General features: G+C 37.2%; 1 protein-coding gene across 2 annotated transcripts in view; it reads left to right on the top strand.

The window, feature by feature from the left end:
- RELN (reelin) overlaps positions 1-23,015 on the top strand; it is a 519,560-nt gene that overhangs the window by 240,510 nt on the left and 256,035 nt on the right. For both annotated transcript variants that reach the window (XM_007467058.1, XM_007467059.1), the window contains exons 5-7: positions 2,240-2,272; positions 4,940-5,018; positions 19,937-20,033. In XM_007467058.1, coding sequence (XP_007467120.1) covers positions 2,240-2,272; positions 4,940-5,018; positions 19,937-20,033 — 209 coding nt within the window. The remainder of the gene's footprint in view (positions 1-2,239; positions 2,273-4,939; positions 5,019-19,936; positions 20,034-23,015) is intronic.

Here is a 23,015-nt window from a genome sequence, read left to right as displayed (position 1 = left end):
CCTGCGCGTCCGGAGCCTGTGCTCCGCAACGGGAGAGGCCACAGCAGTGAGGGGCCCGCGTACCGCAAAAAACCAAAAAAAAAAAAAAAAATACAAATTCTGAGTTTCCATTCTCAGAGATTCTGATTCAGAGGGTCATTTCTAAATGGCCCCTCCCTGATGATTAGATTGGAGGTGGTTCAGTGAAAGATGCCATGTGCCAAAATTTCGGAAAGGGAGATATCAATTTGGGTAGACTCCTTAGATTAAAGTACACTAAAACATAACATTCTCTTTATTGCATCCAGGCCTTAGTCACCAGAGTCATTTAAAGTCAAGTAGGTAATTTAATTGGTGCCTCTGCAGACATTTTGTTACACTTATCTACCCATTGTAGTGACTAGAAAATATTTCTGATAATTGCCATAAATTTTATACTTAATTTAACTAACTTATTTCCCAGTTTTTTTCAAGTTACATATTTTACAAATATCAGTATTATTTCCTGCCCATCTTAACAATTTATCCCATGAGTACAGAGACCCCCTTTGGTAAGGTAGTTAATATTGGGCATGGTAAAATACTATGATATCCTAAGAAACACAGCAAACAAAAAAACAGACAATTTAGAAAATTGTCAATTGCAATTAAAATCTGCATATTGATCATATTAGGAAAATATGTAAAATCATTATTTATTTGTGTGTTGGAGGTTTCAGTTTCAACATGAATTCTCTTAAGTTTTCAACTACCTTGCAAGTAAACTCTTTCTTTCCTTGAGGCTTCAAGTTCAGTTCACACACATGTAGTGTGATATTAGTGAGGGAACGTGCATCAGTGTGCCTTGTTTTTGTCATTGGTTATTGGATAATTGGCAATTATTCCTTTTGTTTCAAAAAAATCTTAGAGTTAACAGTTCAGTGAATCCTTGTAAAACTCCTCATAACCAGTAACCTTTGGCGTAAAACACAAAATCATTAAATTTTTCTTCTGGGTTTTTTTTTTTTCTTGATTTCTGTAAACTAGTGATGATTCAGAGCATTTGCATGTGTATTCTAACAACTGTATCTGTGACACTTTCCACAGAATCTACTTCATACAGCTGAGCACAAGTATTTTCAATATATATAATATGTTGGTATGCAGCAGTAAGACAAACATCAGTCTCTAGTTTTAAAATGCTCTTAAGTCTGGATTTTTCATCTAACATAACTGAAGCACTGACCATCGTGATAGAAACTAATTTTTTTAATATGCATCTGAAGTTCTTCTTTAATGAATGTAAAAGATTTTAAAATATCTGTCATGATTTCTAATTTTTAGATAGTGAATTGGCAATATTTCTTCATAGATTTGGAAGTCCTTTGAGGAAAAAACATAACCAAAGTATTAATTGGCCAGTGTCCCTTACTTCCTAACTCTTATCAGAGTGCCCCTTTGTAAAATGCATATTTGAACGTGCACTCCTTTGCTGATAAATGTTCAGGAGATCATCATGCTTCCATGGTAAAATCCAAATTCCTTAGCATTCAATTCCATGATCTTGGCCTCCCAATCTTACCAACTTCACTTTTCCACCCCCTCCTCTTAAACTTCCTTCTAGTCATGCTGAAATTGTTGTAGTTCTTGTGAAAGGCCATTCTCTTTTACCTCTCAATGCCATTTCACTTTCACTCCAAAAAGAAGCATATCTCCCCTCCTTTACCCCCACCTATCTTCCTCCTGCTAGTCTTTCAAAACTCAGCAGCCCCTCCTGACAACCCTCTTCTCCTGGGAAGCCTGGAATTAGTATCCCCTCCCTTGTCCCCCTTTTCACCCCAGGACCTCTGAACACTCTCCCGTAGCACTTATTACACTATATTGTAGTTGTCTCCACCAGATGGTTAGCTCTTTGAGGGCAAGGATGGTGCTTTTTGTCTCTATACCTCACACCCACAACAGCCCATGTCATGTAATGGGTGCTCACATCACATTTATATTGTGTGTTTCAAGGGATACCTGACTAACTTGCATAATAAATAACTGCCCTGTATGTAAGGGGTTCTACTTTTCACTTTGACTTTTAAATATAATGAATAGTGAGTTGGCCGTCTTATTTTAGGATGTTAATTGGCATTTTCTTCTTACTCCTCTAAAAAGGTTCTATCTAGCCATTTAATTTGTTTAGTATGACTAAGTTTTGTAACTGTATTTGTGATTATTAATGGATTTTGCTCTTGTTGCTAATCAATCATCTTTCCCTTTTTCTCTCTCGGTCCAGCTCCAACAGAGGCCAGTATGCACCCGCATCTAGGTAAGTGTTTGAGACCCCGATGTCACTGACCTTAGTACTAGATCTACTTGTTTCAGTCCTCTGCCATGTGAGCAGGTGATACAGAGGTGAGGAACCTCTCTGCCCTCTCTGATTCGCTGATCATTCACTGAAATCAGACTCAGGTCCAGATTATGCTTGAACCTGGGACCTCACCTTATGAGGTGATCCAGCTGCCCAGCTGGGGCTAATGGAAGGACTTTTGAACCTGTTAGTACATTTATCCTTGGGATCCTGTTGAGTGTGATCTTTTGACACAGTGTTCTAATGCTGAAATTTCCCCAGAGCCCCTACCCATCATAAATAGTAGAGCATGGAGGCAGTAGGCAAGGAGCTATGAGTATGGAGGAGTTGAGATCATTTCAGGTCTGAGATATCTGCTCAAAGTAGTATTGGGTTGTAAAAAGAGAAATAATTTGGCCATTTCTTCAAAAATTAAAATGAGGTTGTTTAAATAACTAAATGCTTTTTTTAATGGCACCATGTAAAGTTGCCACCTCTCATTTTTCTCATGTTCTTTTCATTCTGCCGTGTACTTAGTGGGCCACAGTTCTTGAGGCAGGGTTGTATAGTGCTTAATAGCACAGATTTGAAGCCAAACCAACTGGATTTATCTCACTTTCACCACTTGCTAGCAACGTGATATTGGGCAGGTTATTTAACCTCTCTGTGCCTCAGTTTCCTCATCTATAAAATGGAAGTCATAATAGTACCTACCTCCTATTGTTATGAGGATTAAATGAATTCATATTTGTAAAGTATGTAGTCAATGATATAATAATGTTTGTAAAGAAATAAATACATGAACAAATAACCATAGAGGCTTACCCACACCTTTTAAAAAATATCTCTAGAAAGCAAATAATCTTTAAGAGTTAAATTTCTCATAGGTGACAGTGAAGACTTATTTTAAAAGCAGTTTCCTACACACACTATTTAATAAAAATGAAAAGAAGTCATCCTAGCTGGCTCCAGCCTTTTCAGATGTCTCTCACTGTGGGACTTGCAGATGGGTCAGTATTTGTCTCTTGGGCTTTCTCTTTCAACCTATAAACCCAATTAATTTATTTTTCTCTTTGGAAAATCTGCCTTGAGAAGCTCTACTTTTATGTAATACTACAGCTTGGGGCTCCTCTTCTTTGGCAGATGAACGCAAGCACTTAGAAGCATGCCTTCTAGCAGCCGAGGCCGGCTGGTGACCCGCAGTGGCCCAGCTGAGCCTCGACCAGGTTGGGTATTTGAGAGAGCGGTACCCTGTAGGCATTTCAGGCACTGCATCTAATTGCTCAGAGGAGTCATTAAATCACTCCCACGCACAGAAGACATCACAGTGTTCTTCTCCAGTGTAAATCCATATCCTCCCCATTGTCAGGCCTAAGGCTTCGAGTCTGAACAGCCATTTCTCTCAATACATGCTGATTCACTGCTTTCCCGGACTTTGTTATATGCTTACCTGCTGGCATACCCGGTATAAAGAGGGCGAGGATGGCTGCAGGTGGCAAAGAGAATTTGGAAGTGTGCTTCCTGATATTTGGAATTTTAATTACCCAGTGATTTCAGTGAATTATATTCGAGTGAGCCCCCCAAAAAGGGTAAAATGTCACCTTTGAAAAAAATAAAAAATTCTGGTTATGTTTTTTTAATCAGGTCATATGATTTAAATTTTCCCGAAAAGCACATGTAAACTAGTCCAAACAAATTTATACAGGCCCAGAGAATTTATATTAGCTGAAACAAATTTCCCCAGCAAACCATGGGAATCAGATGAGGAGGTTTTTGAGCACTAAATTCATTTTTTACAACTCGAGTAGAAATAATTATCATTCCTCATACAACCTTAAAAATGAGCCTACTTACATTGTAGTTGGTCATGAAATTGTTTTTACTTGTCCACCCTCTGTTCAGTGGAAATATCACATACTCTACAGTTTATGAAAGCATTCTTTGCTTTTGGCATGACTCGAGTTCTTCTGTAGCTTAAAAATAAGTATTTAATACAATCTCAAGTGTAATGAGAATATATTTAAGACTATGGATGGTTCCCTGGCATTCTTCCTGACTTTTAACATGACTTTATTTGGGAGTTTTACTTGTTCATGTAGATAATTTCTCCTGTGCAGCTCTAAGGGGGAAAAATGTTAACATTTTGAAACTCATTAAATAAAAAATGAGTGAATATAGGCAATGAGAGAAAGCAAGCCAGGGCAAGAGGGATAGTAGGAAAGAGAAGAGGAAATGGGTTAGTAAATACCAGCAATGTTAGCTGACAATAAATAGTCACAATGTTCTGTTCCCTTCAATGCTCTAAAATGAGTTAGACACTGACCTTGTTCTGGGTGTGTCGAGCTATGAGGGGCAAGTCTTGGGTGACATCTCCTTGTAGGTTAGTGCTGACCTTGGTCTTCCCACCTCTGCAGCCTGGTGACACCTTGGTAGGGTTCTTTTTGGGGGCTCTGGTTTCCAGACTTCTAAACAACAGAGTTACTCTCTCACTTAGTAGTTTAGGGACAAAGCAAATATAATCATCTGCTCATTTAAAATCCAGTTTTAATTTAAAATACTGTTATTCCTCATAAATGCAGCATGTTGACTCTTTTGTGTAGCTAAATCTATACAGTATCCTTTTCTAAATTTTTGTTCTTCTTTTAGCTGAAATTCATAGCGACAGTATTATCCTACGAGATGACTTTGACTCCTACCACCAAAAGGCATTGAATCCAAACATATGGTAAGTTATAAGAACATGCCTCACTTTGGTCTGTACAATGCAAAAAAAATTTTTTTTATTTAAAAAATGATTCTGACTGTTCCTTTGGAGTAGTTACATAAAATGAAATTGCTCTTTAGCTCTAAGGTATCAGTGAAAATTGTTCAACTAGGGAACTGGGCTTACTGTCGCCTGCAGAATGTCTATTTCTTTTTTTTTTTTTTTCCAATTCAGCATGGTGATTTTATTTTATTTTATTTTTTTAACATCTTTATTGGAGTATAATTGCTTTACAATGGTGTGTAAGTTTCTGCTTTATAACAAAGTGAATCAGCTATACATATACATATATCCCCATATCTCCTCCCTCTTGCGTCTGCCTCCCACCCTCCCTATCCCACCCCTCTAGGTGGTCACAAAGCACCTAGCTGAAGAATATCTATTTCTTGACTTCTTTAAGAACTGAATCTAGGTGACCCTCAAAGCCATGGGTGTGATCAGTTTTTTTTTTCAGTTGTACAAGTTCTTTACATAGAAAACATTATGCTTTACTATGTCTAATAATTGCATTTTGCCAAATGAAAGAAGGGAAATGGTTTATCTGAAAATGACAGATGATTTGAGTCATACTTCCAAATAGCTTCTATGTTATTGGGTTACCTCATTTATACTCCAGTCTTTCCTTCCAAGACTGTTTAGGGGCAACTCCATGGGATTTTGGAGGGCAAAGAAATAATGAACCAAAATGCATTCATTAGAAACTTGTTGAACACATAAATGGATGCACGAATTTGTTGGCAGTTTGTTGTATTTTTGCTGATTTTGAAGAAATGCGTCTATCCACCCAGACCTATAGTCTGCGTAATTTGAGAGACTATATGAATGTGGATTTTCTGTGGTGCTAAATGTTTTTGTGTACATGATTAAGAGTTCAAGATAAATTAGAAACTCTAATGTAATCAAGTTGCAACCAAATCCAAGCAATACTCAAGACTAGAAAGAGAGTAAAACCATTTCATCCTCAAATGTCAGAGTATGATATTCATTTGCTTTTCCTTATTTTCATCATTTAACAAATATCAAGCAGTAATTATTTTATTTATAAAGTACATTAAAAAGGGATGTGGTTCCTTCTCTCAAATAGCTTATAGTTCTGTAGAGGAGACACTAAAAACATATTTTTAAAAAGCTTATAATCCAGGATAGAAATCCTTAAGTGTAATAGAGAATTACAAATAGCATACTGCAGTTCTGAAAAAGGAGGGATGACTCTGGTGAGAGTTTCTTGGAGAAAGTGGTCCTTGACGTGACAGTTGAAGATGACATACAGATTTAGAGAGTGTTGGTGCTTAAATATAGACAGAAAAACTTTTTATGTCTTTTCTAGAAAGAAATATAGATCTAGAGAATGTAAATACACAAAAAAATCAGACTAGACAGAGATATAAAGTCTTAAAATTGATATGCCATTTAAAGAAATAATTTATCAACAAAATTTCACTTCCCTCTGAACATATCCTAAATATAAATTTCCTAAAATAAATTGAAAATCTTTTTTAAGAAAAAACCAAAACAAAAAAGAACTTTCTAAGCACTAGTTTTACCCAAGAAAAATTCTCTAGTTCTCCTCACATTTGGCTTTTTTATATCCCATTAGTATAAATGCTATCAGATGATTTGTTTCTTTCAAGGCAAGTTCATTTCTGTCAAGCTAATTCATTTTCTTCAGTGAGTTTTCTTGACAAATACAAAATGTGACTTTTATGTGGTCCAAATTCTGCTGTTTTTAAAATCAATAAAACATGATTGATTTTGCTTCACCCATTTTCATGACTGATCTGATAGATGCTTTCTTGACCAAAGTTATGGATTTTATGTCCCTTTTACTTAAGCTATGGTTTTTCCTAATGTTTTAAAAAACCTTTTATTTACTTTAAAAAGCCACATACTTCTGTCTTCTATCAAATGTGCTTCAGAGTAATTTTACTTTATCCCTTATTGCCCACAATCTCCTTCATCTAGCCTCTTTAAGATTAAAAAAACAAAACAAACAAACAAAAACCATGAAGCTCTCATCATTTGAGAGATGGCTTTGTTGAAAGGTGACAGGGGTTTTGAGATCAGGCTGGTCTGGTTTGACTCTTGAGCTAACCACTTGCCAGCTGGGTATCTGAGAAAAGCAAAAAGCTTGCTTTACCACTGAGCTCCGTTTCCTTGTCAGTAAAAGTGAGCCAAATACTGTCGTAACAGCATTGTTTTAAAGTCTGATGAGTCTGAAAAGGTCTGGCACCTCGCCTGGTGTATTGACGCTGCTCAGTACAAATCAGTTCCCTCCCTGCCTCTCTTACTCTCTCTCTCTCCTTCCCTGCCTTTCTGTCTTCTTCCCTCCCTCCCTCCCTCCCTCCTTTTTTCCCTTTCTTTCTTCCTCCTGTGGAATATCTGCACATTGGTCTATGTGCCTCCCCTAAGCCCAGATATGACCCCAAATCATTATTATTAAAATACTCTTCAGCCTATTTATGTAAATGAGTCCCCAAGTCTTCCCTCATTGTATTTGGATGAAAAACAGACTTCAAATTAAATATATCTGTATTATATAATATATGGAATATATATTAATGACAATATAGCAGAGTCAGAGAGAAGGGGAAAATGAGGGTATTAGATGCTTAAGCCCCCTTAAAATAGACATAAGCTCCCTAAAGTTAGAAACAAATACAATCAAATATTCCAGTGAAATGTTTCCATTAAAGTAACAAAGTCCTGTGTTGTTTTGGAACCTCATAGGCAGTTTTCACTCTCTTGACATCTCTGTTCTCTTGGTATACATACTGACATGTGAGTTTTGTCCCTTATGGATATTGTCTTTGATTTTTTTACCCCATGGAATTAGAAACCACTGGGCAGCTTTGTGGCAACTGAGAAGGAGAATCCTTGCTGACAACTTATTATAACTCTTTGCCAACACCACTCACCACCAGATAGAAAGAAGCATGAGGCCTGGTTTGCTGCTTTTGGACAAATTCCCGAGACTCAATAATCACTTAATAATTTGCTACAAGAGAAAAACATGCTTTTATGAGCATATTTCTTCCATGGAATTTGAAAAGCATCATATGCATTATTTAACTTGTAATTTTAAAGGATAAGCAAAGGGAGAAATTATGAAACTAAGGTCCCGTCTGTGCAATGATCGGGAGAGAGATCAGTTTAAAAGTTAATCACTCACAGCTTATTTACTTCCATTGACTTCATCTAATGAAATCAACTTTTTTTCCACTTCATTTCATGTAACTTTTTTTTTTTTTTTCTTTTGCAGTACGCGGGCTTCTCACTGCTGTGGCCTCTCTCTGCTATGGCCTCTCCCATTGCGGAGCACAGGCTCCGGACGCGCAGGCTCAGCGGCCATGGCTCATGGGCCCAGCCGCTCCACAGCATGTGGGATCTTCCCGGACCGGGGCACGAACCCGCTTCCCCTGCATCGGCAGGCGGACTCCCAACCACTGCGCCCAGGGAAACCCCCCATTTTTATAGTTTTTAAAAAATATTTATTGAATTTGTTATAATATTGCCTTTGTTTTTTTCATGTTTTGGCTTTTTGGCCCCAAAGCATGTGGGATCTTAGCTCCCCGACCAGGGATTGAACCTGCACGCCTTGCATTGGAAGGCGAAATCCCAACCACTGGACTGTCAGGGAAGGCCCCATAGTTTCTTTTTATGTATTAACTATTTTAGTATGATATAAACACTGCCAGTATTCCATATGAATGGAGAGAAATCTTGATTTTTTTTAATTAAAAAGAAATACACCTCTTAGCCCAAAACTGGGGACATCCCAGGTACCCATAAACAGGAGAATGGATAAACAGTGATACATCCATTCAGTGGCCTACTACTCAGCAATAAAAAGGAATGAATTATTGATAGTTGAAACAACATGGTTGGATTTTTAAAATATTATGTTGAATGAAAGAAGGCAGACCCAAAATAGTTCTTACTGTATGATTTCACTTGTATGAAATCTATAATAGACAAAATTATCTAAAGTGCTAGAAATTAGATTAGTGATTGTTTCAGGGATGGGGAATTGACTGGGAAGGGGCATGAGGAACTTTCTGGGGTGATTAATACATTATATATAATCTTGAGGGAGCATGGGTTACATAGATGTATACCTTTGTCAAAACTTGAGATCCACATATTACACTGTGTGCAAATTTACCTCAATAAAAAATTTCAGGGCTTTCCCTGGTGGTGCAGTGGTTAAGAATCTGCCTGCCAATGCAGGGGACACGGATTTGAGCCCTGGTCCGGGAAGATCCCACATGCCTCGGAGCAACTAAGCTCATTCGCCACACTACAAAGCCTCGCTCTAGAGCCCGCGAGCCACAACCACTGAGCCCATGAACCACAACTGCTGAAGCCCGCGCCTAGAGCCCATGCTCTGCAATAAGAGAAGCCACCACAATGAGAAGCCCACGCACCGCAACGAAGAGCTGCCCCCCTTGCCCCACAAGAAAGCCCAAACGCAGCAACGAAGACCCAACACAGCCAAAAATATAAAATAAATAAATTTTTAAAAATTTCAACAGTAATAAAAAAAACAGTGAGAAAAGTTAAGAAATAAGCGACATTTCTGATTCATAACTTGGGTTAAAAAGAGTTCAAAGAGAGGGAGAAAGAGACTTAAAGGGACTAAAAAAGTGAATGAATTTTTAAAAACATTTTAAGTTTTCTTAAGAGGTGTCTTTACTCTCTAAGCACTTACAAAGTCTAGAAGGAATCTTTGTTTTGCTTAACAGATTATCCCTTTAATGCTTGTTTCCTGAAGATCACAGAAGGCATCCAGAGCTATAATATCACTAGGCTCTGATTGTTCTAGTGGGAAATGTTGGGACTGTTAGAAAACATGATGACAAATAGCAACTAGAAGGCAACAGATGTTTCCCCTCCAGCACAGTAATAATAGCAGAGATGTTCTGTTCAGCAGAGATCAGGGAAGAACAAGAGTCACTCGTCAGAAGAAGCGTCTTAGATGAATAAGTTGTGATGCCAACAGGGACATGAGACATCAAGAAGAAAGACACAGATGAAGTTGTCTCAGATCCTATGGCAAATGAAGACGTCTGTCAATTGGCTTATCATACAGAAAGCCCCACAGTTTGCAGCTAAGGAAGACAAAGCTGTGGCTGGCATTGCATAGGATTGCTTGAATCAAGAAAAGACTAGGGGGCTTCCCTGGTGGCGCAGTGGTTGAGAGTCCGCCTGCCAATGCAGGGGACACGGCTTCGTACCCCGGTCCGGGAAGATCCCACATGCTGCGGGGCGGCTGGGCCCGTGAGCCGTGGCCGCTGAGCCTGCGCGTCTGGAGCCTGTGCTCCGCAACGGGAGAGGCCACAGCAGTGAGAGGCCCGCGTACCACAAAAAAAAAAAAAAAAAAAAAAAGAAAAGACTAGGACATCTCCATTTTTATATGTAAAAGATCATACTACAGGACTAGAGAAATTGAGATCACAGACTCTGCTGCATGTAATATTTTCTTGAAAATACAAACTTATTGGAGAAATTATTCAGAAATGGAGCAAAAAGTTTGGTGACTTGGCTTCTTAAAGTTTATTTGCTGTGAGAAAAATAATTATCTGAACAAAGACTCTAAAAAGACTGAAATTTTAGTTTGGGGGTGAGTTATCCTGGCTGGAGCTTGATTTATTCAGTGATTAGTAGATTAGCCCATAAGAGAAAAGAAGTCAAGTGAAGAGTAAAACTACTTCGAAGTTCCTTAGTATCTTGGAGCCCCCATTGAGAACTACAGCAGAGGGGACTCCATTTAGTAGCCAAGTATGAGAACCACAATGTAAATGGAGTTTCCAGGTAATCAGAACAAAGTATTAATAAGTCTCATGAACAATGTCACTGGGAAAAAACTGGATAAAAGTGCATCCACGGGCTTCCCTGGTGGCGCAGTGATTGCGAGTCCGCCTGCCGATGCAGGGGAAGCGGGTTCGTGCCCCGGTCCGGGAAGATCCCACATGCCGCAGAGCGGCTGCGCCCGTGAGCCATGGCCCCTGAGCCTGCGCGTCCGGAGCCTATGCTCCGCAACAGGAGAGGCCACAGCAGTGAGAGGCCCGCGTACCGCAAAAAAAAAAAAAAAAGTGCATCCACTTTGCTCAATGTCCACCAGGCCAATGGGCAGTAAGACTTGGAAGACAGTGTTGGGTGAAGGGGAACACAAACCACGGGCATCAAAGGCTCCACATCACTGCTGAAGGATGTCCAAGGGACTTTTTTGTAATACTGATCACTTGGAAGACATATCACCGAATAGGCTTACCCATGTAACATGGAACATACACCTTACAAGTTTTCAAGACCAGGTGACTACGGGAGATCGTGAGTAGGTGAGAAAAGTCTGGCAAAATAAATATTTTATCGGATGACACACCTTTGCCAGAACTTCTAATATATCACTGTATTTTGGGGTTGTGGAATTATAATTTGATTTTTAGGGTTTAATGGTCCAATATTCTGATCTTATGTGCATCTTTTTCTGCTTTTCCTCTCATCTTTTCCCTCTTGACCTCACCTTTTTCTACTCTCTCTCACTCTCTCTTCTCTTTTGTTAATAACTTTTTTCTCTTATTATTAAACTCTCCTCTAACCTTCCTCTCTTGCTTCCTCCCCCGCCTTCCTCTTACCATGATGTAATTGCTCTGGGGAAAACTTCATCTACAATAGAAAGGTTAACCAGGAGGTGTCCTACTAATAAAATAAGGTGTGAATCTGGAGGCTTATTATTTCCTTCTTTAATCTCTATTTTACATGACAGAAATAAGAACTCACTCAATGCAATTAAATGTCAAGTACATTTGAAACAAGTGAGAAAATATTTCCTCAAGCGGTATGTAGTGGAATTCAGCATAGTAGGAGGTCAGAATATTGCATGCAGTAGTAGGGTATAGAACGGTTATTTTTAATCCAAATAATATTTGCCATTATACCTGCTAGCAAAGGAGAGATCAAATTTTTAAACTCCCTGGTGAAATAAGAATTCTCTTACCTTCCTCAGTGAAAGAATGAGCTATAAATGGAGTTTGTCATTTTCACATTTAGAGCATATGTTAGCTCCTTAGAAAAAAGGCATGACATTGTTGAAGGTGATATTATTCTCAGTCTTATAGAGTGAACTTTCCTTGCTGTTTTTCTAAAAATATTCCACATTTACAAAGAGAAGAGGATTTTACGAGGGGTTTGTTTTGTTTTGTTTTGTTTTGTTGCGGTACGCGGGCCTCTCACTGTTGTGGCCTCTCCCGTTGTGGAGCACAGGCTCCGGACGCGCAGGCTCAGCGGCCATGGCTCACGGGCCCAGCCGCTCCGCAGCATGTGGGATCCTCCCGGACCGGGGCACGAACCCGTGTCCCCTGCATCGACAGGAGGACTCTCAACCACTACGCCACCAGGGAAGCCCACGAGGGTTTTTTTTAAGCTTGATCTTTCACAATAGTCATGCCTTTCTACTATAAAACATTGTCTCTTTGCTATAAAATATGGTCAAAAGTTGAGTGTTCTGCTTGTTGAGGTTTTTTTTTTTTTAATTTTTATTGGAGTATAGTTGATTCCTTGTTGAGGTTTGAGTGGAAATTACAAGGAGCTCCGACGTCTCCAGAAGTCAGCTGACTGCCCAGCTCCCACAGGGCTGGCAGGGTCCTATTTACTTTGGTGGATTCACCAGTCCGTGATCTGGCCTTGTTGTGCAAGCCCACACATCAGATGGTGTCAGCACATGCAGTGTGAGCTGTAACTGGGGGAAGAGACTTGTTATCTTTGGGTCAGGAAATTATAAGAGATTTCTCTTTTCTCTTTCCATTTTTAATGTACATTTTATAATCAGATCAAATATTAAAACTATTTTAATATCTCTGTTCAGAAATGCTAGTGAATAGACAGTTCCGACTCATAGAATACCAGACACTGAATCCTTCAGAGGCAATAAATTATGGATAGATAATACGATGTCCTCGGTCTTGGGGACAAACGGCATGTATCTCATATGAGAATTTGATGATAACTGATTGTCACTGAGTTTCCAGGTGATTAACTTGTTTCAGCAGAGTAACTGACTAAAGGCTGAGTGATTTCACTCTGATCTAAAAAGAAGAATGAGTTGCGTAATGAGACTGCTCTTGAGAAAATAATATTTTATTTATTTATTTATTGTTATCAGGATGGTGTCACCACCAACCATTCATAAATCTATGGTTGTGCGAAGGAGCCCAATTTTCTCATTAATCCTCCTCCTCTTTCCAGTGTCCTGAAAGTCCTGTGTGAGTCACTGCAGGACATGGGGACTGCGGGGCACTCCAGGGACATTTCTCTCCAGCTTCCTCTGTGCCTCCTGAACAGGGGCTTTGGTGTGTTTTCCAGCCTAATAATTTTAAAGTCATGATTAAAAACAGAATTATACCTTCAGAAGTGTGCTCTCTACAGCACAAATGCACATTGCATATAATTCCTAAACAGAAACAGCCACCTAAATGATAAAAACAAAGACAGAGAATTGACACCAAAATAACAAGTTTCAAACTGCCAAGGAGCTTGTTAGAGTGAAAAAAAAATCTTGGTTCAAAGCATTTCTTTTTGTTTTATGTTTCCAGTTGGACCCTAGATGTGCTGGTCAACAAGTACCTGCCTTCATCCTTACTGATTCCTTTATGGTTTTTTCTGTTTGTTTGTTTGTTTGTTTCCTTTATGTTTTTGTTAGTGAAAAAAATGGTAGTGTGATAGTGTGTATATAAAATAGGGATGAATTATGTAAGGATGTACATAACAAAAGGAATATTGAATTTGATTATGTACTTTAGTCCAGTGAATTCATTCTGAACATTTTCTGTGAAGTCCATGACATTTCTCTTATTTTTGTACATTTTCATTAGCAAAGCAAAATCCCTTATCCTATAAATGAAAAAAGAACTTTTAAGAAAAGACATTGTAGCTCTTCCAGATAAACTCTGACAGTAAAAATGATGACAAACGTTTTTGAAATGCACATGAGTTTTGTAGAATTAGAGTTCTTTTCTCTTCTTGGCTGCATTAGAGTGGAGTAGGAAGAATATTGGACAAGGAGTCAGGGAATCTAGCCTCTAGTCCTGTTCTGTCATTTGTAAAATAACAGGGGGTGATTAGACTCGGTGATACTTCAGATGCCCTCTAACTCGAATGACCAATGATCTGTGAACTGTAGTAATAGGTGAGATTCATGTGGTACCTAGGCATGTGATAAATAGGTTCAGAGAGGGCTCAGTATATTCAGGCTTTGCCTGGTCTTCGGGGATAGCAAGCATTTCCCTTAAATTGTCTTGTAATCATACTGTTCGTGGCAGATTATATTTTGAGGTGGGCGATTCGTATGATGTGCTGTGTTATTTGTCAGATTCTTATGTTCTGTTTTTCATATTGAGAAAAAGGAAAAGAGGGGGCAAGTTTTCTTAGATTAGAGAAATATTCAGTATTACTTTTACCCTTAAGCAGAGAAGCAATTCATTTCTAATCCTTAGCCTGGGAGGTCACATTCCTTTTTAAATTGAAAAATAAAAGTCTATTTAACTGGGATTATTTAAAACTTCTTCTTCCCACCAGTCTCTGAAGAATATGTTACCTAACTTTACAGAGACCATCATTCTCTTGAGAAAATTCAGTTGGGAGACCACAGTTTAAATGTTAGAAATAAATAGCACTTTTTTTTTTGCTCCGAGCCTAAAGAAAATTGGACTGCTCAGTATCCAGCAAATTGAACCCTTATTCTTAGGAACAACTCATAAGGGAAGAGTAGAATTTTAGACTACTAGTATTATTCGCAGAGAGCACCCATTGGGGTTAGGTACCTAACCCTACTCAACCAAGTTAACTTGTTAGACCCAGGGGCATTCTGAGAAAGACAGGAGGGAAGAACTCAGGCACTCAGAGCACTTAGGCATTGCTATAGATTCTGGGATGAGCCAAGAATTCCTGTTCTTGAAATTTGGATGCTTATTTACATCTGTAGGTTTTTAAAACTTACCTTGTTTTTCTGAAATGGATCACTGTTTCCTGCTGGGAAGCCATGACTCCTAGTTGCCCTTTGTGCTATTTGGCCTCCATCAGAGTCATTGTGTTCATCATGAATTTGTGATTTTTCTTTTCCTTTATGATGGTGACATTCATGTAAGTGGTTGTACAATGCTTAACTTTAATGGTAGAAAAAATATTAGGAAGGTCATATTATAGCCTCACTGTTAGAAAAGTCACCTTGATGGGCAGCACAAAAATATTAGGATTGTTAGGAACATGAACAGAAATGAACCCACTGCCAATAATCATGGAAAAGTATGCAGGGATAGCCTCAGATTGATACACACTGAAGGGTCACGATGTTAGTTGGAGCTTTCCAGAAACCAGACTAAGGGTGTAGTTGCTCCCCAGGGATCCATTCTTGGACCTCTACTTTTCTCACTTAGTATATCCTCCCCTCTCCCCCTGGCTCCCAATAATATGCACTCCTATGATTTCAACCATATCTTAAATTGTCCTGTCAGTGCTGATTTCCTTTCCCTGAAGTTCAAATACATATAATCATTGTCAGCTGGTCATCTCCAGTTGTCAGCATAACCAGAAGAGCAGTCAGTTTCCAAGCCCTGTAATTCCCTAGAGTTGAGCTGTCCAGTATGGTAGCCACTAGTCACATGCAGCTATTAATCACCTGAACTGTGGTTAGTCTGAATTGAGATGTACTGTAAGTGTAAATACACCCCATAATTTGAAGACTTTTTATGAAAAAAGAATGTAAACTATATCATTAATAATTTTGTATAATTCATGTTAAAATATAATTTGAGTATACTGGGTTAAATAAAACATATTATTAAACTTAATTTCACCTATCCTTTTTTATTTTTAATGTAGGCATTAGAAAGTTGAAAATTACATATGTGGATCATATTATGTTTCTATTAAAAAGTGATACTCTTTTCTTCATCTCCACCTTATTTCAAGGCACTGTTGTGTCCTACTTGTGTTATATCAACAGTGCAGTCTTTTCTACTGCTAATCCATTATTTGTTAGAGTAATTTTCCTAAAAGTTGGATCGTATCATGACTTTGGAAACAGAATAGTGGGAGTTTGAATCCCAGTTCTATAATTTTCAATCTGTGTAACCTTGGACAATCATTTAGTGTCTCCAAATCTCAGTTTTAGCATCCTCTAAATGTGGACAGAAATAAAGGCGGGGTATATGAATTAATTGAGGCATTGTTTGTAGAGTTCCTAGTGCAGTATCTATCACTTGGTAAATGGCGCATGACACCTTCCATGAACTGGCTGCCACTTTCCAGCCCCATCCTTTGCCACCCTCTTCATGTACCAGTGTGGTTCCAGGCACACTAACACACTGAAGTAGCAGTTTTACTTGTATCATAATCTCTGCATTCCTTGTGCCCTATGACACCATCACCTTTCTTCTTTGATTAACTCCTATTTCTCATTCAGGACCAGTTCTGGGACCACCTCCTTTGGAAGCTCTCCCTTACTTCCTTAGTCTAAGTTAGGTACCATCACAGCCAGCGCGTACTCCTGTTATAAGGAGTGAAGAGCTATGGAAAACGTGATGGGTGTTGGAATTAGCAAGTCCTAGGTCCAGATTGCCAGTCTGTCAACTTTACAGCTGTAGGATTCGAGCAAATGCTTAACTTCTTTGAAGCTCAGTTTTCTTATTAGTAAAATGAGGACACTGATAACTATCTTATAGAGAAGTTGAAAGATTCAAATAGGCTTTAGAATATCTGGCACATAATAGGATGCAGTAAATAACTATCATTGCGTTGGCACCCTATATTTTAATTGTGTTTCCCTGCCTTTCCTTCTGGGATGTAAACTCCTGGAAGAAAATAATACTGTTTTTTGTTTTGGTCTTTGTACCACTAAAGCTCATCATAGTGCCTATAGGTTCTCAACATATGGTTGTTAATTGTAAGAATGAATTAATGAATGATAAATGAATAAATAACACCATTGGCATCTAAGAGTGGGTTGGATTTGACCACCCAGAGGGATGTGCTTTCAAAATAAATTATGTTGACAAACCCAGACATACTGTGAGAAATTCAAGCAAAGGACATTTAAAAGACCTTGACTAACGGATTTGTTTCATCAATCCTTGATGAAGCCATTGTACCTCCAGGTAGCAACAACTTAGTGAATAATAGCTGGTAATTCTGAATCTTTAAGTTTCAAAAGGGTACCAGTGCCTTTGTAATTTTATTTTAAGTTTCTGGAGCTATACAGCACAACAAAGAAAGGTCCAGAGGGGTTTTTGAGCCAAGTGGGGGCAAAGCTGTATCTGATTGCCTTTTTCTTGTGTTTATTGTTTTTTTAACTCCTGTTATTCCACAAAATAGAAGTGGTTCTCCAAACACATCAAACATCTGTGGTCCATTCACTGGTTCCCGAGTGCCAGGCTGTAGGCTACCTATGCTAGAATCACCTTTAAACAATATACAGATATCTAGGCTGCACATGAATCCTATTTAATCAAAACTGTAGGTGATGGAGACTTGTAATACATGTATTTATACAGATATAGTTTTTCTGATATACAGTTGATTTGGGGAGTGCTGAGCAATATTTATAGATAGAATGATTGCTATGAGAATTCAAATATCAGACCTCGGACTTCACATCAACAATGATGCTTTTAGTTTAGAATCATTGGAGGAAAATGGCAGATAGTCATTGTGAGGGTTGAACAATCTTTTAATTTCTCTCTGTCAAAGCTTATATTTCTTTTAAGCCATTTCACAATGCCTTGGAGGCCAAATAATCCTCATCTATCAATAAGTAAGAAGCACACTATAAGTTCAGTGCTACTTCTCTCTACTTTTATCATAATCACACTCCTTGGGAAAAATTAATGTGTAGTTTTGTTTTTTTTTTGGTACGCGGGCCTCTCACTGTTGTGGCCTCTCCTGTTGCGGAGCACAGGCTCCGGACGCACAGCCTCAGCGGCCATGGCTCACGGGCCCAGCCGCTCCGCGGCATGTGGGATCTTCCCGGACCGGGGCACGAACCCATGTCCCCTGCATCGGCAGGCGGACTCTCAACCACTGCGCCACCAGGGAAGCCCGACGTGTAGTTTTAAGAATAGAAAAATAGTAGTAAGAAGTTCATATAGTAGGTTCCCTGTGGGGGAAAAAAACTAATATACCTGTTCTGGATGACAGTGGTAGAAATCCATAATAATAATAATAGCTAACACTTATGCTAACGCTTACATCATGCTTGCTCTATTTGACGTATGCCAGGTTCTATTTGAAGTGCTTTAGATCTCAGGCCCTAATAATAGTTCTGCTTATGAAGTTGCCTTATATTTATTCACTCATTCAACAAATATTTATGAAATACAACATGCCAGGCATAAAATGGTGAACAAGAGACATATTTGTTGCCTTTATGAAGCTACTACTATGCCTCTTCTAATGTCAAGGACATGTTATTAGAATCTTGCTTCACAGTAATCAAGAGAAGATTTAAATTTCCTACTAAGATTTGAGATACTACCTTTAAAAATTCCATATCAGAAGTTGTTCTCTGTTTATTCTTAAAAAAGCAAAGCTTCTTGACATTGTTGATCTCCTTTGTATAGGAACACAGCTCAAAAGATTAGAATAATTTATTCCATGCAATACACATATAGAAAATACTTCGATTTTTTTGCCACGTTTTTACTTACTTATTGTGCTTCTGCCTCTTGGCTTATGGGCTACCTGGTATCTTTTCACACTTTTGTCTTCTTCCTATTTGAATAGGGCTTCCTGCTCCCTTTTTTCTCTGAGATTAGCAAACAGCTTAAAGGGCTTGGTACAATGATCTTCAAAAACAAAGGGCATGGTGCCTTTTCCATAATGTTTGGCACCTAGAATGTGAAAGTCTTTGAAAATGTCCTTTCTGCATGAAATACAGCTCTCATGTGCTTTGAGGTTCAGACTGAGGAAACATATTTCTTTCTTTGTACATGTAATGATTCTAGGTTGAAGTATGATGCAAATCATTGTCAATGTTATTGTAAATATGCAAAGTCAAATCCAGAATATTCATATTGTCAATTTATACTGAAGGCATGAATACATTTATTTTTGAGATTCTGTTCTAAGGTTTTATTAGCCACTTCACTTTATAATAATAAAGTAACTAATTAAATTATTTACAAGGTTAACATTAACTCAGTCTCCAAAATTTGCTTGAATTAGACTTTGTGTTTATTTCATATTACTATGTGGATTAAGTACAATCTGATTCCATTATTTTTTACATAGTATATTTCATAGACATGCAAATCTATTTGAGGACAGTTATTTTAAACATTGATATTAATCATAACTCAAAAGAAAAAGGTTTAAAATTTGTAAAACACCTTTTGATTTCAGAGATATATGGTTTTAGTTCATTATATAAGTGTATATTACTTTGCTTATCTTTCATATTAGCAAAATACTTGTATTGGGCATAGTATATTATGTAATGATTGATAATAATACCAGCGGCCATTAAGTGCCTACTGTGAGATTGATTCTGTACTCTGTGTTTTATATACACTCTCTCATTTAATCCTCATGATAACTATGTGATATTTAGGTCCATATTATTTTCCTCATTTTACAGATGAGAAAACTGAAACTTTGGGAGGTTAAGTAACTTGCCCACCATTACGAGTAACTGAAAGAATTGGGATTGAAGGTCAAATCTTTCTGTTTTTATGTTTCTTTAACATGTCACAATACAAAATACCATTATCTTCCTTGAAATGTTGATTTCAACTGAATAACAACAACTATCACATCTTTCTTTACCTGAGTGATAAACCACATTGTGCTACTTAGTTCACAGCCTGAGGTTGTGTTCTGTGTTCCCACAGGGTTGAATGTAACAACTGTGAGACTGGAGAACAGTGTGGTGCAATTATGCATGGCAATGCTGTCACCTTCTGTGAGCCATATGGTCCAAGAGAATTGGTAAGTATGTGCTATTTATGTACATTATTCCAAATACATTGTCTTTACTGAATTTTTTGCCAATAAAAGGTTTTCCTACCCAATTGCAGTTCAGATGAAAATTTGCAGTATTATTTATGAGTCCTATTGCAAATATCTCAAAATTAGGAGCAGTGATTTTATAATTTATTTTCAAGTATAAAAAATAAAGAATGCAGTAATAAAATTGGCAGCATCAATGGATCGCATTAAACATGGTGCATCATTGTGATTATATGCCTTTTTAAAAATATGGATATGACAGGCATGACATATATGTATGACACACACACACACATATATATATATATATATTTCATAGCTAAATAATTTGTGACTTTATAAGTTCTTGTATAAAGCTTTACTTTTACACGTCTTATTTTCTCCTTGCAAGCCAAAAATATTAGATGAGCAATTTTATCACATTATTTTTAAACTTTGTTTCCTAACCACCTAGGAACTTTAATGAATTTTTTTTAAATGAAAGAGCACACTGAATAAACCAGTTTTTTAAAAATTTTGGTTTATGTCAAATTGTTCAGTCGTAGGTTACTTTAGTTTAGATGATTAGGTTTTGCTTGCCAAAGGTAAGTCCTTGGATCATATGTAAAATGAAACATGAGCATTCTGAATTGAAAGCAATAAAACCACTAGCCATCAGCATGTGGCTAGTGAGCCTTTTGTTGTCACTTGGTAGTTCTTTCTGGCACCAAGACTACCTTCATTTCACGTTCTTGAAAAAGGATATAAAAGCAATTGTTGTGTTGTACTTCTAGCTCAATTTCTTTGCATCTAATTTTCTTTCTGCAACATCTCTTTTGCTTTGCTTTTCTGCTTTTTGACTTGAGTTTCAATGCCTCTCCTTTTTTCTCCCACATCTTCCTTATGATGGAGCTTTTAGTAACAAAGTTGTGTTTTTCACCCCTCCATCACACGTTATGTTTCCAATTCATTAATTTAAAAAGTGGCCAAAAGACTGGCTTCCACAGTAAAAAGGAGGAAAAAACCTTGCTAGGTAATTAAAATAAGATTTAGTTATCAAATTGTGAAAGTCAATTAGTTTTTATAACATGGTTCTTATTTTATGCTGCTTGAATACTCCTTTCATGGCAATAGATAAATTTAATTTATTAAACATACAAGCTTCAGAATGTTGATAAATTGAAGAGTTTTTAGTTGAAATTAGAACACAAACAGAGTTAATTGGATGCAAATTAAAATAATAGGTGCTCATAATTCAACTCTTAACAAGATATTATAACATTCCTGTGGACAAATGTGACTCTGTAGTGAAATTCTTCTTGAAAAAATAGATTTGCTAGTACATCTTAAATAATGTACCATGACTGAATTAATTATCTATTATCTGAATTAATTATCTATTATCTAACCTTAAAACAAAATTAAATTTTTGTCATAGTTAATCAAGCTTAGAATAAATGCCTATTTTAGAATGTTCACCTATTCAGTAATATTTCTGGAAATGCTTGGTAAATTCTTTTTTGTTTCTGATTAATAAGAAATAAACATATCTAAGAATATAATACCAGAATTCATATTTCTGTAGCATAGAAACTGAAGTATCTAGTTTATTTGATCCCATGTAATATATTTAATCCTGAAGGTTTCACTGTATCCCGGTTTATTTAGCATTAGAGTTTATACACCCAGTGGGCTAGTTTTGAATTGTGTTATATAATTAATGTGAGATCAGTCTTTCAACTAAAAAGAAAAATATTCAAAATAATTTTCTTTATCCAAGAAAGGAAAAAACATACACAGATTTATATTTCATCATAAGTATTTTCCTAGGATGAATTGTGTTATAGACTCAAAGGGAATAGAATGAAGATACATTAACAAAGATAAGGATGACATCTACATTTTACACACTAGCAACTTCTAATTTCCAATAATTTTTATACCATATTGGCATCCCAGGAGCAGAAATATATATTGTACCCAAGTTGTGTTTACAAGAGAAAGATCAATCGAAAGAAAAGTGATGAATTCAGTGGTCAGTAAACATGCTGTTGTCCACTAAAATTCAAATATTTGCACAGCACTTTAAAACTGAATCCAGTTAAAACAGTTGTGTGTGAGAACTGATGAAATTTATCAGCCCCAAACATCACTTTTTAAAAAAATATACTTAAAAATTTTTCATAAATCTAATTCTTACTGAAGTTGTGAAACAAAGAACCACCGACCACAGGTAAAGAACCTTAGTAGGTTAATGCTTTATTTTTTAAAGTGCCTAAAACAGCATTTCCATTTTGTGAATTTAGGTTAATGCCTATTTCATTTCAGTAAAACCCAGAGCCAGTGAGAGGTGCTACCCACTTACACATGGGCACACCATGCATTTCTGTTTCCACTGCTGCTCTCCTGTGCAGCCCTCACACATTTCACTACTTCAGGGAAGTCTCCATATTTCAGGGGGTGGCACCTAACTTGATTCATTTTGCTAGTCTGAAATGAAGGTAATGAGGAATTCATTTACCCACTCCTTTAAGAGAAAATGTGCTCTCTCAGAGCTTAAAACAAAAGTAGTCATGTTACTCTTCATTTTTTAAAAATAAAATATTTGCTCAATTATTCTCTCATATTTGGAAATGCATTTTAGTTACAAGGAGGAGTTTGGGCTAAAACAGGATTAAACTCAGTAAAAATTTGCGGCAAAGAAGTGTAGAATGAACAGCCTCAGCCTGCAGTGAATTATTCAGATTCATTTAGTCAGCATATAAATTTTCTATAATTTTCTATAATTTGGGGTTTATTTGATAATTTAAGAGCAGTGAGATTTGGTAGGGAAAAAGTTCTCTCTCAGACATTCATAGTCACTATAATATTTATCAAAATCTCTTTAAGAGGTCCTTTAGTTTTCAGAATGTCCCATGTAAAGACTTAATAACTTTGCAGACTGAAATCATATATTTGAACTCAAGAATAATAAATAATTTA

This window comes from Lipotes vexillifer, unplaced genomic scaffold, assembly GCF_000442215.2.
Source record: "Lipotes vexillifer unplaced genomic scaffold, Lipotes_vexillifer_v1.1 scaffold450, whole genome shotgun sequence".
Taxonomy (NCBI): Eukaryota; Metazoa; Chordata; class Mammalia; order Artiodactyla; family Lipotidae; genus Lipotes; species Lipotes vexillifer.
Note: the sequence above shows the minus strand (reverse complement) of the source record. Positions and strands in the feature narration are given on the sequence as shown.